At 37.7% G+C, this 16,050-nt stretch overlaps 2 protein-coding genes across 3 annotated transcripts in view; one reads left to right on the forward strand and one right to left on the reverse strand.

Moving 5' to 3' along the window:
- The first annotated feature begins 4,648 nt into the window (after nucleotides 1-4,648).
- LOC116016327 (2-hydroxyacyl-CoA lyase) lies at nucleotides 4,649-7,433 on the forward strand. Its single transcript, XM_031256541.1, has 2 exons — nucleotides 4,649-6,276; nucleotides 6,722-7,433. Exons 1-2 carry the CDS (start codon nucleotides 4,891-4,893, stop codon nucleotides 7,034-7,036), a joined length of 1,701 nt encoding a protein of 566 aa, XP_031112401.1. The 5' UTR covers nucleotides 4,649-4,890; the 3' UTR covers nucleotides 7,037-7,433.
- A 585-nt stretch (nucleotides 7,434-8,018) lies between these two features.
- Nucleotides 8,019-16,050, reverse strand: part of LOC116015709 (PH, RCC1 and FYVE domains-containing protein 1-like) — an 11,270-nt gene continuing 3,238 nt past the window's right edge. The window contains exons 3-9 of one of the 2 annotated variants that reach the window (XM_031255885.1): nucleotides 14,337-14,426; nucleotides 13,940-14,020; nucleotides 13,642-13,836; nucleotides 10,893-13,019; nucleotides 9,776-9,922; nucleotides 8,866-9,230; nucleotides 8,019-8,653 (exon numbers count right to left, since the gene is read on the reverse strand). In XM_031255885.1, the coding sequence (XP_031111745.1) occupies nucleotides 8,530-8,653; nucleotides 8,866-9,230; nucleotides 9,776-9,922; nucleotides 10,893-13,019; nucleotides 13,642-13,836; nucleotides 13,940-14,020; nucleotides 14,337-14,426 (3,129 nt within the window). In that variant the 3' untranslated portion in view covers nucleotides 8,019-8,529. Of the gene's footprint in view, nucleotides 8,654-8,865; nucleotides 9,231-9,775; nucleotides 9,923-10,892; nucleotides 13,023-13,641; nucleotides 13,837-13,939; nucleotides 14,021-14,336; nucleotides 14,427-16,050 lie in introns of both variants that reach the window. The other variant, XM_031255884.1, reaches the window with a different exon arrangement.

Here is a 16,050-nt window from a genome sequence, read left to right on the forward strand (position 1 = left end):
AAAAAAAAAAAAAAAAAAAAAAAAAAAAAAAAAAGAAGAAGAAGAAGAAGAAGAAAAAAGAAAGAATGTGCATTAGACATTTTTATAAGTATACATTAAAAAAAAAAAAGAGTTAATACCTAAAATGGTCCTCAACTATGCTGATTTTCCTCAATATTGTCCTAAACGACTTTTATGACCTAATTTAGTCTCAAATTAACTTGTGTCATGGGCCTAAAGTCCGGCGTCGTGCACAACGCCCATGCTATGTCCCGGATCCCCTCATATCTCGGGGACCATCCTTATCTCTCATACATGTCAAATTGATTTCCCCTGCCATGGGCTCATTAGGAGATCGACAGTAGCTACCGACCAATTGTGCCATTCGAATCACCTCGGTCCCCTTATTGTCAAGTCCAAAACTAGTGACAAACTCCCCAAACTTAATAGCGTCTAAGGCAGAACTCTCTTTAACACTATTGTCAAGTTAGCCAGTTGCCCCGTTCATTCATTGAGTCTAACACGATCACACAAACCATACGTGACATTAAACCTCTCACTTATAAGAAACTAATTCATTTTAATCCGATTTTCAAAAAAAAAATTCATTTTAACCCGATCTAAATTATATGTAAATCCCACTCAAAATTTTGCATAAAAATGATCATTTTATCCGTTAAAAGTAACTAATTTTCCAATAAGTATGGCCTCAAACATATTTCATTCCAGCAACCACGTGCAAAAGATCCAACATACTATCTCGGGACTACCTCAGCTCCAACATCTATGTCGTCATTGTGCATGCATGAACAAAGATGCACTTTGTGTGGATTAAATTGAGTAAAATCACTATAGTCGATTAAATTGAGTAAAATCACTATAGTCGAAAAATAAATTCAAGACTAACTTATTATTATATATACTGTTAGTAAATACTATACACACCACGTGTGATTATTGAATAATATCCAATAATGAACAATAAAAAAGTTAGTGATAAAAAGATGTTAGTAGTCCTTGCAAGTATATGAATTGTGTAGTAGCACAATTTGCAAAAGTAAGGGTTAGAAAATCCAAAAATGATGTATGAAAATTAAAGAACTAAATCTTATCACTAAACTACTTAAAAGGAAAAGAACTCTTAGAAAATCAAGCTTTTGTGTGTGTAAAATGCAAACTAATCGTGAAACCTCTTATAAAGAGTCTCACATCACATCCATACCACTAGACTATAAATTCTTGGGTGGCATCGACCATATATTCCTTCAATATTTAACTGTAGCAAGATAGCAAACATGTTCATTGAAAACTTCTGTAGCAAATTAAAGATCAAAGATTATAGGAACAACAAACATAACTGTCAAGAATTAACATAAAATGTCACAATGTCACCAAAGGGTAATCAATGTATCATATGCTAGCAAATTAGCATAAAATGTCACAATATCACCAAAGGGTAATCAATGTATCACATGCTAGTATAGCAAATTAACAAGGATAGAACGACACTCAACTACCTGATGGACTAAAAGTTTAATTCTTACCACCACCACCACGTTTTCTTTTCCCTAGGCCATTACTAGGACCAACTTGCATGCTTTCTTGAATGTCCATGCCACTTGAATTGGGGAATTGGGGTCGCATAATTTGATGCATTCCAATGTTATTAGCTGTAGACCTAAAGCCGAGTTGACCTTGAAATTGTTGTTGATGTTGGATATGAAGGAACTGGTTTAATGGTTGATCTTGAGGTTGAGGGGTGTTAAGCATGAAAGGTAGCTTTGGAACATGATTACTTTCTTGAAACATGTTCAGGGTAGAATAATTAGCTTGAGTTTGATGAGTCTGATTTCCTTGTTGAACAGAACTTGTCATCTCCTGCAACTATATATTATAATATTAGGAAGAATCGACTCTATTACTACATATTGGGAATTTGAATTTAATTACATGAAGATTTCTAACCCACCTGAGATGATATTGATGATCCTTGCAGTAATTGAACATTAGCCACATCAGATAAAAATGTCAGGTTATGCTGGAGCATTTCTTGATACCTAACATTTGTACGTTGTGTGGTGAATCAATATTACATTTAAACAAGAACATTATTCATGAAATCGATATGAAAAATTTATATTTTTAAATGATCACTGGCCCTAAGACTAGGAAACTATGGATACTACATTTTACACATATAATGTCATTTTGTACTTAAGTTTGACTTCTTTTCCACTATAATATGGCATACATACCTTGATATAAATAAATATGTTTGAAGGAAGTGCAAATTAGAGCTAGGGTTGCTAAATATTCCATTTCAATCATGTCTTTGCAAAGTAAAGTTGAAATTCACACAATCAGAAACTAACACTTCAAAGTGTAATGACAAATTTTAAGAGCCACTTCAATTTGTAATAGTGAAATACAATGAACTTACTGGGCACTTTCGATGAATTTCCCAAGGCTTATACATTCTAGTATTGCCAAAATCAGTTTTTTGTTATCATCCAAACACTGCATAAAGCACAAAGCAAGAAAAAATGTTATAACTTCACTCTAATTTGTGTACGAATGTCATATCAAGATATGAATTTTATGATTCAATGTATAGGTACATATACACATATATCTACAAACTGAATAACGAATTTTTATACACAAACACCATGACGATTTTAACATAAATCATCGAATCGATTTTTTTTTTTGTTCCAATCAAACCAAGAAATAATGTTGCCCTAGCTTTAAACCCATTTCAAGATTTTGAAGAATGAGAAGAAAATGTTACCTTTTCAATTTGGTCGGAAGTAAGAGGATTAAGGAGGGGTTGAGGAACAAAAGTGAGATTTGATGGTGGCGGTGACTTCATGTTTTGGGAGTAAGAGATTTTGCTAAAATCCATTAAATTGGTGGAATTCTTCAGATGGGAAACCTAGATTCTAGCTTTAATTTGGTTTTGACAAATAAATTTTAGAGAGGCAAACACGATATATATGATGTGTAAGTGTGTAACAACGTAAACAATGGTGAGTCAGCAACATTTTCAAAATATATCCAATAATTCCGATTTTTTTTGTTTACATCATTAGTTCAAATTAGAACCTCTTACTATTAGAGCCATCAAAACGAGTTTAGCCCGTCGGGTTAGCCCGTCCCGCCTGATGAAAAGGGTAAGGCGGAGCGGGTTTTGATATTTTGAGCCTGTATTTTGACGGGCCTTTTAGCTCGTCCCTGCTTAACCCGCGGCTTTGACGGGCTGACAGAGACCCGCCAAATGTATAATAAACAAAAATTATTAAAATAAAAATGCTACAGTAATATATATATATATATATGTATGTATGTATAAAATGATGTTCAAAAACATTTAATATATTGTATAAATGATTTGTTATTTACTTATGGATTAATACATTATGTACTCCGTATTTGATTATTTATTTGTTATTTATCGTGTTTTAAAAAATTACAAATGCATTAATATATGTTTAAACTATCCAAATTATTTTAGTATACACTTATTACTTTTTTTTTATATTAATTTTTATTTAAATTTAAAATTTTTAAAATTTGACGGGTCCCGCCAATGCCAGCGGGCTTAAGGCGGGGCGGCCTACTATAGGTCCGTATTTTGGAGGGTTTTTTAGTCTGCCCCGCCATATGACGGGCTTTGACGGGCCCTGCCACACTGACCCGTTTTGACAGTTCTACTTACTGTAACGCCAATAACTCATTGTGACGTTGTTGTGGCAATTAGTGTTGGAATCATAATTTTTTTAAGGTTTAGGGTTATTTTTAGGAAATTAGGATTTAATTAAGAGATAATTTAATAAATTTTTAAGTAAATAGCAAGTCGAATGTGGCAAATTATCTTGTGGACCCGGGTTTACTTTGGTCCAAAACTGCATAGATACACAATTTACCTTTAAAATATTCATAATGTTTATACTACGAGTACACAATGTTAACATATATGTAATTAATTACCTTGTTTTGTATTCACAAGTTCCTTTCAAATTCAATTCCAATACTAAAAAATTAAAAATATACAATTCAATCTTTTTAAAATTTAGTGCAATCTTGTCTTCACAAATTTTCTTCTACAATTGTTGTGTTTTGACTTAAAAATACTATTTATATTCTAAAAGTGTACAATTCAAGTACTAAAAATATGCAATTCAATGTCATGCAGGACTAGGATCTACGTTGCAAGATGGACTCTGGTACATAGTATAACAATGGCCATGAAGCATCTATACTACTGAACTTTTTATGGTTTTTGGAATAGTGAATGCTTACATGGGTGAAAGATAAACAAAGAGAGAAGAAAAAAAATTTGCTATTTGCCTGCAAAGCAAGGTTTTTGAAACTGTAAATGGAACCTACGAACTCAAATACTCAGTCGCGCCCCGCTTGTGTGTACTGCAACAATCACGCCCAATGGGCACGTGTACTACACACGTCGCCTGCTGAGCGCGTAAAAATTTTTTTAAAAAATAAATTTACTTTATTTTTTTCTCCTCTCATTTTCTTTTTTTTTTAGTCACACTTAAAAAAAAATTGATCAAAAACCACAAAAAATACTATGGTGGATGCTGAGCAAGGCTGCAAGGTGAGAAAAGCTGAAAAAAAAAGAGTTCAAAGCGAAGTTTGCTTGGCATTGATAGAGTGGCGTGTGGCGGTGGAGCCAATCAAAGTTTGCTTCTTCTTTCCTTGCCCAGACGATGAATATTTGGTGAAGGCACTTTTGCTCCTAATTTCCATATATATATATATAAAGGCTAAAGCTATAAAGCTATACATACATCTTCAATCCGATAATCTATTATTATATCGAAGCAAATAGCAATCCCAGTGAATCTACTCTACTCTACTCTAGTCTAGTGGCTCATTTCCCACATAATTTTAATGGCGGACGTCGATACCAACATGCTTGTGGCCATGTGCCTGGCACGTGCCGGAGTGGACCGGATGTTCGGGGTGGTCGGAATACCGGTTACTTCCTTAGCCAATCGCGCGGTGGCGCGTGGCATCCGTTTCATCGCCTTTCACAACGAGCAGTCTGCCGGCTATGCTGCTTCCGCCTATGGTTACCTCACGGGTCGACCCGGGATTCTACTCACTGTATCGGGGCCCGGATGCGTGCACGGTCTCGCCGGCCTCTCTAACGCCGCCGTGAACACGTGGCCGTTGGTTATGATTTCCGGCTCCTGCGATCAGGGAGATTTTGGGCGCGGGGATTTCCAGGAATTGGACCAAATTGAAGCGGTGAAACCCTTCTCTAAGTTCTCGGCTAAGGCTACTGATATCTCCAAAGTCCCCAATTGCGTTTTTGGGGTTTTGGATTGGGCCGCCGCCGGCCGCCCCGGCGGGTGTTACTTGGATCTTCCCTCCGATGTGCTCCACCAGACCGTGAGTGAATCGGAGGCGGAGAGATTGATCGCCGAAGCGTGGAATTCTCGGGACAAGGCGCTGATTGAGAGGCCAATCGTTGAGGAATCGGAGATCGGAAAGGCGGTGGCTTTGCTTAGACAAGCGGAGAGGCCATTGATTGTGTTTGGAAAGGGCGCCGCCATGGCTAGGGCTGAGTCAGCTTTGAAAACCTTGGTGGAGAAAACGGGAATTCCCTTTTTGCCCACCCCTATGGGGAAGGGTTTATTGCCGGATAATCATGACCTGGCCGCCACGGCGGCTAGGTCTCTGGCAATCGGAAAATGTGACGTGGCATTGGTGATTGGTGCCCGGCTTAATTGGCTGTTGCATTTTGGGGAACCTCCGAAATGGTCAAAGGATGTGAAGTTCATATTGGTTGATGTATCCAAGGATGAGATTGAGCTTAGGAAGCCATGGTTAGGGTTAGTGGGAGATGCTACTAAGGTAGTGGAGATGATCAACAAGGAGATAAAAGACGACCCGTTTTGTTTCGGGAAGAATCATCCTTGGATTGAGTCATTAGCTAAGAAAACTAAGGAAAATGTGTCAAAGATGGAGGCACAATTAGCCAAGGATGTTGTGCCGTTTAACTTCATGACTCCAATGAGGATTATTAGAGACGCAATTTTGGAATTGGGTAGTCCCGCGCCAATCTTGGTGTCTGAAGGGGCGAATACGATGGATATTGGAAGATCCGTGTTGGTACAGACCGAGCCAAGGACTCGGTTGGATGCCGGGACTTGGGGAACAATGGGGGTCGGTCTTGGATATTGCATTGCTGCTGCAGTGGCGTCGCCTGATAGGCTCGTTGTAGCTGTTGAAGGGGACTCTGGATTCGGGTTCAGTGCTATGGAAGTTGAGGTATATGTTCTTGTTATAAAGTTTATCTGCTAGTTCTTGATGATAATATCATACTATCTTTTTATACCTGCAACACAAGCTCAATTTCCTATTTCAGTTGACTACATATGATATTCATACTCACATTGTTATAGGTTCTTAAGAGTTTATGGATTCATATATTACATGGTAGTTACAATTTTTCCCGTATAAGCTTGTGTATCTTTTAATTACTACCATAGTCCATATAGTGCATAATGTTGAACGAAGTAGATATATGAAGAGCGCAATGTGCTTCTTTTTCTGGTATGGTACAGTGGTACCAAGTTCCATTTTGGTTTAGTTTGGGTTAGGCGAGTCCATATTGGTATCTGGTACTAAGTTCGATCTTAATTTCAGTCGTTGGATTTTGTTATTCTTCTCTTCTTTCTTTCTGCTTTCTAACGTGTAACTTTGTGTATTGCAGACATTGGTTAGATATCAGCTGCCCGTAGTGGTTATAGTGTTTAACAATGGGGGCGTCTATGGTGGTGATAGAAGGAACCCCGAAGAAATAACTGGACCTTACAAAGATGATCCGGCACCCACTTCTTTTGTCCCCGGTGCTGCATATCATGTTTTGATTGAAGCTTTTGGGGGAAAAGGTTATCTTGTTGGGACCCCGGATGAACTGAAATCAGCACTTGCCGAGTCCTTTTCTGCTAGGAAACCTGCCGTTATCAATGTCACAATTGATCCCTATGCTGGTGCTGAAAGTGGGAGACTGCAACATAAAAACTGAGGTGCCGGGCAGGGCGTTTCAGATCGATTTATACATGGTGGCGGTGTAGGTACGAGCAATGAAACGCAATATCTCGCATCCCATATTTCTAGATTAATAATGTCAGTGTATGTGTATGTGACTGTATCAACATACTCAACTCAAGAGTCTTAATCTCAGCCCAGAAGCTATACACATATAATAGAAATATAATTTTGTTGTAGATTTTGGCCATCTGTATGGAATGTTTTTTCTGGTGCCCACAAATATTCTGCTGCAATAAACCCTGTTTTATTGAAACATTCTTTAGTTGCCTGTGGCTCCACTCTGTTCAATTCTGGATTCTTTAAGGCACATTAGATTATTATTTGCTGCAACTCACACAAGTTTAAGTGAATAAAATGTTGTTTTGATGCTATTACCATTGATTGCCATTGATTGAGCATTCCTTTTCCTTAGATGAAAAGTGAGAAATACTTCTATCATCTAAATGATAAGACTAGATATAAATGTAGCAGTTTTGATCGGCACCTAAGCACTAGGTACCAACCGCCTAGCGTATCACCATAATTGGTGGTCTAAGCCACCTAAGCACTGAACGCCTAGGCCTCCTAGACACTGACTAAGCTGTATAAGCACCTACTAGGTCGCCTAGTTGACTGATCAGCTATTCTTCCCTTCATTTTTAAATGCGTTATTTTACTCAAAATGTTACTTTGAGTGAAAGAACCCTAAATTGTTTGTTTTCAAAAAAAAACCCTAAATTGTTCAAATTCTAGATGTTTTTTAGATTAATATTTAATATTTTAATATTAAATAATTTATAATTATTAAGTCTTAAAAAATTAAATATTTTAAACAATAAAATATAAAATATAAAAAAAATATAAAATATAAAATATAAAATACACAGCTGTGCAACCGAGGGCTAAGTGCTAGGTGTTCCCCGAACATCCGAGGAACGCCTAGCGATTTTTTCGACCATGAATGTGTATAAAGTAGATGAACATAAAAGAAACATCTCACTTTTATAATGCAATTTGTTACAGATGAGTTACCTCAATATTGTTGAGATGTAATTTTGTCAGTCGTCAGTTCATTCGAATGAAAAAACCAAAGTAAAAGAAGCCCAGGAAAGTAAGCCTGTGGAATTTACAAGCTAGGTATTTCCCAACAGAGAAGAGGACCGACCGCCGGCTATACACTAAGCTGCTGAATTTACATTTCTAACCCTCAATTCCCCAGGAACGCAAAAATTGAGGGGGTCGGTCAAAGGAAATGAACAACTATGACAAACCATAGCCATAAGAATTAGGAGTGGGTGCTCAAAAAGAATGATGGGAAAAGAGGCTAGAAAACCCACAACAAGCAAATGCCTAATTCTAATTCAACCCGAGATTCTTACCGAGTCAATTGTTGATTGAAAGCGATCATCCCTGTGGCTAATGTTGGGGACAGTGACAAAAAGACCTCTAGTGAGTTGTATAATGCCATTCTCATGCATGTCAATGGGCTTATTCTTCAGTTCCAGTTGCAATGCTCGACTTATCAGACATGCGTACATTGTACAGTTTGTAAACTCTTGCTCGGTTCTCTGCCCACCACTGTTCTGCCTGTTTCTCGCTAAACCGCTTCCGGCTGCATTTAAACAGTTATTAAGATTTTAATTTCATACATAATAATATGGTAGAGGCCTATAACCTTTGACTTTAAGTGGAATGAATGCTCTAACTCAATGTTTCATTGTTTGTTTTGAAGAGATACATTGCTAATTAGGTCACAAGGGCAATGCAAAAAGGCACCAAAGCATATCCAATTGGAAAAGTAACATCTAGTTAGAATTACGATACCTGAAGCGAACACGCTTAAGATCCTTCAAGCCTCCTGGCAAGGAAGTAAGTGTAATATACACGCCGGGCTCATCTTGCTCAACCCATTCATTCTCATTTCGAGATTCACTCTCTTTTGTTCTGTTCCCATTTCTTGCCATTGCCTCAGAATTCCCTTGCCTGTTATGACCAATATTCCAATTAGAAAGTGGCTGGTTGTTGCCTCCATTTGAGTCTAATTCCTGAGAAGATACTTGACCATTCAAATGGTCAATAGACACATTTGAAATGTCAACAGATAGAGGACTCGAGCTAAAGGAAGCAGATGTAGGAGATTTTATGTTTCGGGCAGCACCAACTGGCAATTTTTCAGCCATTTCCTTCAGCTACAAGTGTCAACAACAAACAGATGATTAGCAACAGAAGTATCATAGTGAACAAATTTAAAAATTACAAAAACAAAAACAAAAACAAAAACAAAACTAAATTAAATTAAATTAAAAATTCAACATTATTGGATAGATGGCAAAACAGCTAGCACCATAACTCTTAAAAATGTCAATTCTATATTGAAAAAAAATGCTATTCTTACCTACTAAAATCACTACATAATTTTCACTCCCTAATATGGAATTAATTAGAAAAGAAAATTTATTTATTTTCATGGACTACTCATGAACTGACCAACCCCACCATAAGTAAATAAAAAATTTACATAATAATCAAATATAAAAAGCATCCAATAAAATGATAACACGTTGTAGTGATTAATAGGAAAAAACTTATGTAAGAGTGTCTAGCACAGCTCTACTGAACTTTTTAAAAAGATTAGAAGGTTTTTATTTGTGGTTGATATGATACTGCTAGGAGGATATATTTTTTATTGCATATGATTTGCACATGTTTGGTTCTTTATAGAAATCCATCTTACCTGAGCAGTGAGTGACTTGATCACTTCTTTTGCTGCTTTGCACTTGGCAGTCTCCTCCCCTGCTATTGCTATTGCCTCCTTCAGCTGTTTGGTAGTCATTTCTAGTTCTATCTCCTGAAGGCGAGCCTTGCGTGTAAGATTGTCTACCTGAGAAAAAGATAGATCAAACAAAGCTTTGTTTTTACTCTTTACACATTAGCTTCAAAATGCTCCCTCATCATCCTTAATAACATCTTGACGACTAACAGAAGCATGAAATCCTATATCCCATCTAAATCACCCTAACATCCACATATACAGAGAGCTTCTATGACACTTTTACTTAATTTTTACAATCACCAACCTGTTACTGCATGCCCACAAATCAAATGAAATCATGTCAAAAAGGATGAAATCTATATGTGATGCTTCTCTAATGGGTTATACAAGCATTTATTGAAGTTTGTTACTTTCTTCCTATCCCGCAAAAAAAGCAAGTGTTCATTATTGGGAAAAATTCCATGGCTGCCACATACTGCATAGGTAAAAACCTTTAGCTAAAAATAACATGATATAGCTTAGGGATAACACTTGGATCCAATGGTGTTTCAACTTTCAAATATTACACCTAGCAGAAATAAATTATAATGATAAAATATGATCAGAGATAAATTGCTAGATTACTTGGTGGTGGGATAATTACAAGAGCCTAGAATTTATGGGTTATGAGAGATACATAAGAATCTAGATTCATAACATTGTCATTTACCACATCATCATTATTTTGCATGAAAGACCTGATTGACTGACTGAAATGCAAACTGAAACCAAAGGGATTTTAACTGTGATTTGGAAACAACTGGGGATCCAAGTATTACTGACAAAAGCCTCAGAGTAGTTTTGTTCATAGGATTAGGGAGAATTGGATAACCTAATCCTGTGATTGGTTCATGTTAATGGATTTGGGATTACAACACCCAATCTAAAATGCGGGGATTATAATAAAGGTGGGGAGGCAGTGGGACAAATTATCCCAATTTTTGGGATAAACAGGCCTTAAGAGATCCACATGAAATAATCTTACAGTAAAATGAGAAAGTTGCACTATTGGGAAATGGTAGAACAGTAAGATGCTTACCTGTGCTCTCAATCTAATGAGTTCTTGGTTAAGGTTATCATTTGTCTTCTTAGAATCATCAAGTACAATCTTTGGCGAAGTGAGTCCACCTAGAGTTGGGGTTGGTGTAGTAGAACGAGGTGGACTTGCCCGTCTTGATACTGGAGATGTTGCTCTAGAAACTATTCTTGATCCAGGAACAGAAGCTGAAAAGAACTTCTTAGATGAACCAAACACCGGATTAAAAGATTTGGAGGCATTGAGGGTTCCCCATTGTGAGCTACCATTTGGAATAGGTGATACACGACTGCTATTGATTTCCAACTTTTTCTTTTGCTTGGAAGCGCGGACTTCACCTTGTTTAAAGGTTTCCATTGAAGAAAACCTAGCAAGATGAGAACGGGACCTTGTATCCAACTTCTCCTCTTTATCAATAACATCAGTTATCCCCTGATCCATACTTCCTCTTCTACTAACAGAAGACTGACATGAAGCATCAGTTTCAGCAGCTTTTTTCAATTTAAAAAAGCAATTATCACATACACGATATGATTTATTAGGATTTGGTGCCATTGATGCCCTCAGAGATTTCTTGCTGCTGCATGAATGACAAAATACAAGCCCACAATTATAACAGTTATGCCGTTTCCTTTTAAAATTAAATGGAAGTCGGCATCCAGAACACATAGATTGATCAACCCCTGAAACCCATTTGTGAAGGCAGATGGCTACAGTAAAATTGGTACCACAAGCAATGCTTTTGACTTGCTTGTCTTTCAGAGCTTCAATTAAAGTTGGTGAACTTCTGTCATCAATATCCCCGTGACCCAATCTTCCATTTGCACCCTTTCCCCACGTGTATACTTCAGTTCGGGAAGTCAACACAGCAACATGGTAAGCACCACAAGCTATCTCCTCAACAAAACTCTTTGCAATTTTTGCTTCAACGCGACACGGAAATTTTCCATCAGCTTGAGGATTTCCTAACTGGCCATAAACAGGACTACCCATAGTGTATACGTGACCAGAAGTAGTTAGAGCAACAGTCAAGCTGTGTCCGCAAGCAACCTGGCAAAAGTTGGGTTCAACAAGAGCAGCAACACAGGTGGGCACAAGTCTAGATTCCTTGTCACCATGTCCAAGTCGACCTTTATCACCGTCTCCCCATGTAAATAGTTTTCCGGATGAACAATTGCTAGAGCTTGAGTTTCCAACCATGACTTCTACAACAGCAGCACTATGCCAAACACCACAAGCTGCTCGTACAGTTCGAAGTCCCTTGAGAGATTCCACTTCCCTAGGTTTAGAAATGCTTTTTCTATCTCCATGGCCAAGAACACCAAAGGTTCCATCACCAAAAGTAAACAATTGCCCAGCAGAGGTTACAACAGCAGTGTGCCAAGGACCACAAGAGATAAATGAGACATGGATGCCCTCCAAAGGCCCATTTACTCTTTTTGGAACCCAATGACTCACTTCATTCCCATGCCCAAGAAGACCAAAATGACCATCACCCCAAGTATACAGATCACCAGAAAGTGTTACAGCACAAGTATGATATTCACCACAAGCAACAAGCTCTATGTTTGAAATGCTGAGGGCATCTATAAGCTTTGGATTCAAAACATCTGCATCAATGCCATGCCCAAGCCTGCCTCCTGATTCTTCACCCCAGGAGAACATCTCTCCTTGCTTTGTCACTAGTGCAGCATGGCGTCCACCACAAGCTATATTCTGCACATCTAATACAACAGCAGATTCTAAAGCCTTAGGCAACAAAGAATCCAGTGTGGCATCCAAAGAGCTTCCAACACGGTGGGGTCCACCACCCATTACACCATCCCCAGTACCTTCACCCCAAATAAAAACATCCCCCAAGGCATCACCATCATCATGCCCAGAACCTTGACTTGATGAACTAACGGCACTTGAAAGACTTACTCTAAAACCATCGATTCCTGTTGCCTTCATGTGACCATGCATTCCATCTGAGCCTCCAGAAGACAAGGAATGTATAGAACCACTAGCAGAATCTGAAGGGAAAAACACTTTGGGAGGCAACAATATCACATCTGAAAAAGCCTTGTCCAAACCGTTTTTTGGAGGGCTTCCATAAGGACTACGAAGTCTTAGCTGATCACCAAGATCCTGCTTCAGAGGTAGAAACTAATTCAACATATTGTAGTGGGATTTTCTTTTGAATGCAAAGTATATGTAGCACCAGATGAGAAAGAGGGAGGGGGGAAGAAGGGAAAGAGAAATAAAAATATGAGTATACTTCATCCTTAGTTTTCATTTATTGGTTAGTCCAAATTGACCAACCCATCACAAGTATTACAATTCCATATTGTATTTCTTCATTGAAATGCCAGTACATGAAAAAGTTAAAGATGAAATGTCAAAATTATACATCATCTGATGCGCTAGCCTTGGGATACCTAATTATTTCTCAAAGAAACAAGCATATTTTTGCACTGCTTTAATTTTATAATAATTGTGTGATTGTGTGAGAAATAACGCACAAAAGCTCTCCGGCATTGCACAAACAATGTGTTATCCATAGCTTTAATTTGCTTATATATATAGGTAGGTAGGTAGGGTTATGTTGAATGTATTAGACCTAACCCTAGCAGTAATCCTAGTCCTAACCCCTGTAGTAATGGACTTAGCCAAACATGTTTATATAAATATTTAGGTCCTCTGTACACACTTGTATGCATAGAATGATAGAAGAATACAATAAAACCTTTTCTACTTTCACAGTATATACCTTTTGTGAGCTATTACCACTACCAAATGGAGAATGCAATGGAGAACTTCTTCGAGTGTACGTCCTGGGACTAGTAGCACCTGAAGAAATCCCATCACTTCTTGATTCTGTCCTCCATTTTCGCTGATGACCACGTGAAATCAATGCCTTCAAGCCACTAAACCAGACCTCTGCCTCATCTTTGTCTTTACATATCTAGAATAAATACAGAGAAGAGAAAGAACACAAAAGTTGCAGTCAACAATTTAACCAGAAAAGAAGGCGATGGCCAATGGTTAAGCTAGATTGAAACTCTTACCAAATCCAAAGATCTGTCGTTGTATATCAGGGAAAATGACTGGTACTCTTTCTCAGGCCTTGGGTATCTTTGAAAAATTGGCTGGCAAAGAATATTAATATGCTTAGAATAATCAAATAACATAATCCAGACTTTACTAAAAAAACTTATGATGTGGGATTGAAAATATAAAATTAATAATTTGTAGATTAGTATTCACTGAGTTACAATCTTATTTGGCTTGTCTGGCATGCAACTCATCAAGCAGCTTGTTATTTATGAAAAAAAAAGATGTGTGCTAATCACTTCTGTAAAAGATGCAGTATACACTGTTTTATGATTAAGCTATAAAATTCTCTTAAGCTCGTTATATTATGATAGATAGAAATATAGAGCATCCTGAAAGCGAGAAACTTACAGTGCGCTGTCCAGAAATTATTCTGGAGACATGACTCAGTTTAAGATATTTCTCCTCTTTGCCTGAAATCCATATTAGAGCAGACTCATCCTGAAACAACCACCAAAATTACATCGAAGACTTTGAAAATGAACGCTGAATACAAATATCAGAAAACAAGAAAGAAGTCCTTCAAAAGAGAATCAACTTGGATATAATTCATAACACTGAAACCTATAGTAAACTAAAGAACACCATAAAATAGGAAACAAAAATTAAAGTTGCATCCATACATACAGTTACATGCTAGTCTTTTTCAGTAAGGGCACAATTCCTATAGAAAACTTCATCACTATATATCCTGGGGCCAATCTTTTTGTCAAAGATATTTGGACTGCTATTCAAAAGATACACGGTTCCTTCTAAAAATGAGCAAAGATTAGACGATATGCTCTTTAAACAAAATATAACACCTTTGGGAATTGGGATAGACTTTCAGCAGAAGTTAACACAAAGAAGCAAATTAAAGAATGCAATGACTTAAATTTGAATCGATTCTACCAACCACATACTAATATTCTGTTTGGAAAAGTTGATAGCATGGTTTCTAATGTAAGAGAAATCTAGCAATCCATAAAACAACCACTTAAAGCAGATCCTTATCAAAGACCTATTGTCCAAGTGGAAGGAGTTTGGTTCCACATAAGCAAGGTCTCAGGTTCAAGCCTTGTGAATAGAGCAACGAAAGTTTTTAAAACGGAACATACGGTAGAACGACAGGGGTCTATCTCACTATAAAGCACAAAGCAAAGCATCGTTTTTGTATAAAAAGCGACACAATGTGGCAAAATTAAATATTATAATCTAGAATGATATATAAATGGTTTGTAAATGCAATTTTTAAGACAAAAATACTGTTGTTGACACCAGTTTATAACAATACAGATCAACAGGTGTATGGCATCCTTAATCATTGATGTATACTGGAGTGTGCACTGCCCACCACTTACCACCCACTCTTTGGGGCCGTCTCTTTTTGTCCACACACAGTGTGCAGAGAGAGACAAAGAGTGAAGAAGCAAACAATGAAGTAAGAGAGATAGAAAAGCACAGCGATTGAGCAATGACCAAACTTCTTCCGAGAAAACGAAGAAGAGATTAGAGTCGTTGGAAGCTATGGAGTCAACTCTCTTAGCTTAAGTATCATTCAGCATACCTCTTAGAGGATTCTTGCCAGAAGCTATGGGTGAACGAAGGAGAAGAGATTAGAGTCATCGGAAGCTGTAGACTCAACTCTCTTAGCTGAAGTAGCATACCTCTTAGAGGATGACCGGTTCAAACCAGAAGCTATGAAGTCGCCGGCAGGTTGCCAAAAGTAATGGAGTCACCAAATGATCGTCGGACAATATGGAGTTGCCAAGCACTAGATCAAGATTTCAGTAAGTTTTTTAAGTGATCGCTTTATACCTCGATCATTTCAATCTAATGCGGCCACTTTGCTGTGCTATGTTTTTCGTTACTTCACTAAAGTGACATGATGCAATTTTACTCGCATTCACTTTGTCATTAAGGCAACCACTTTGCTGTGCTTTCGCTTTCAACAAGCATGAGAGCAATATGCATTGGGAGAGTTCCCCTAGGATTTGGGGGCAGCTTATTAGCTTAATACAGGATTAGTCAAACCCAATGGCTACCAATACTGGGGGGGGGGGGGGGGGGGGGGGGGGGGTCGGGG

The sequence above is a fragment of the Ipomoea triloba genome, chromosome 4 (assembly GCF_003576645.1).
Source record: "Ipomoea triloba cultivar NCNSP0323 chromosome 4, ASM357664v1".
Lineage (NCBI taxonomy): Eukaryota > Viridiplantae > Streptophyta > Magnoliopsida > Solanales > Convolvulaceae > Ipomoea > Ipomoea triloba.

Coding starts and splice junctions, on each gene's coding strand:
- LOC116016327 (XM_031256541.1), top strand. CDS start 4,891: ATGGCGGACGTCGATACCAACATGCTTGTGGCCATGTGCCTGGCACGT. Junction 6,277..6,721: donor TCAGTGCTATGGAAGTTGAG/GTATATGTTCTT, acceptor TGTGTATTGCAG/ACATTGGTTAGATATCAGCT.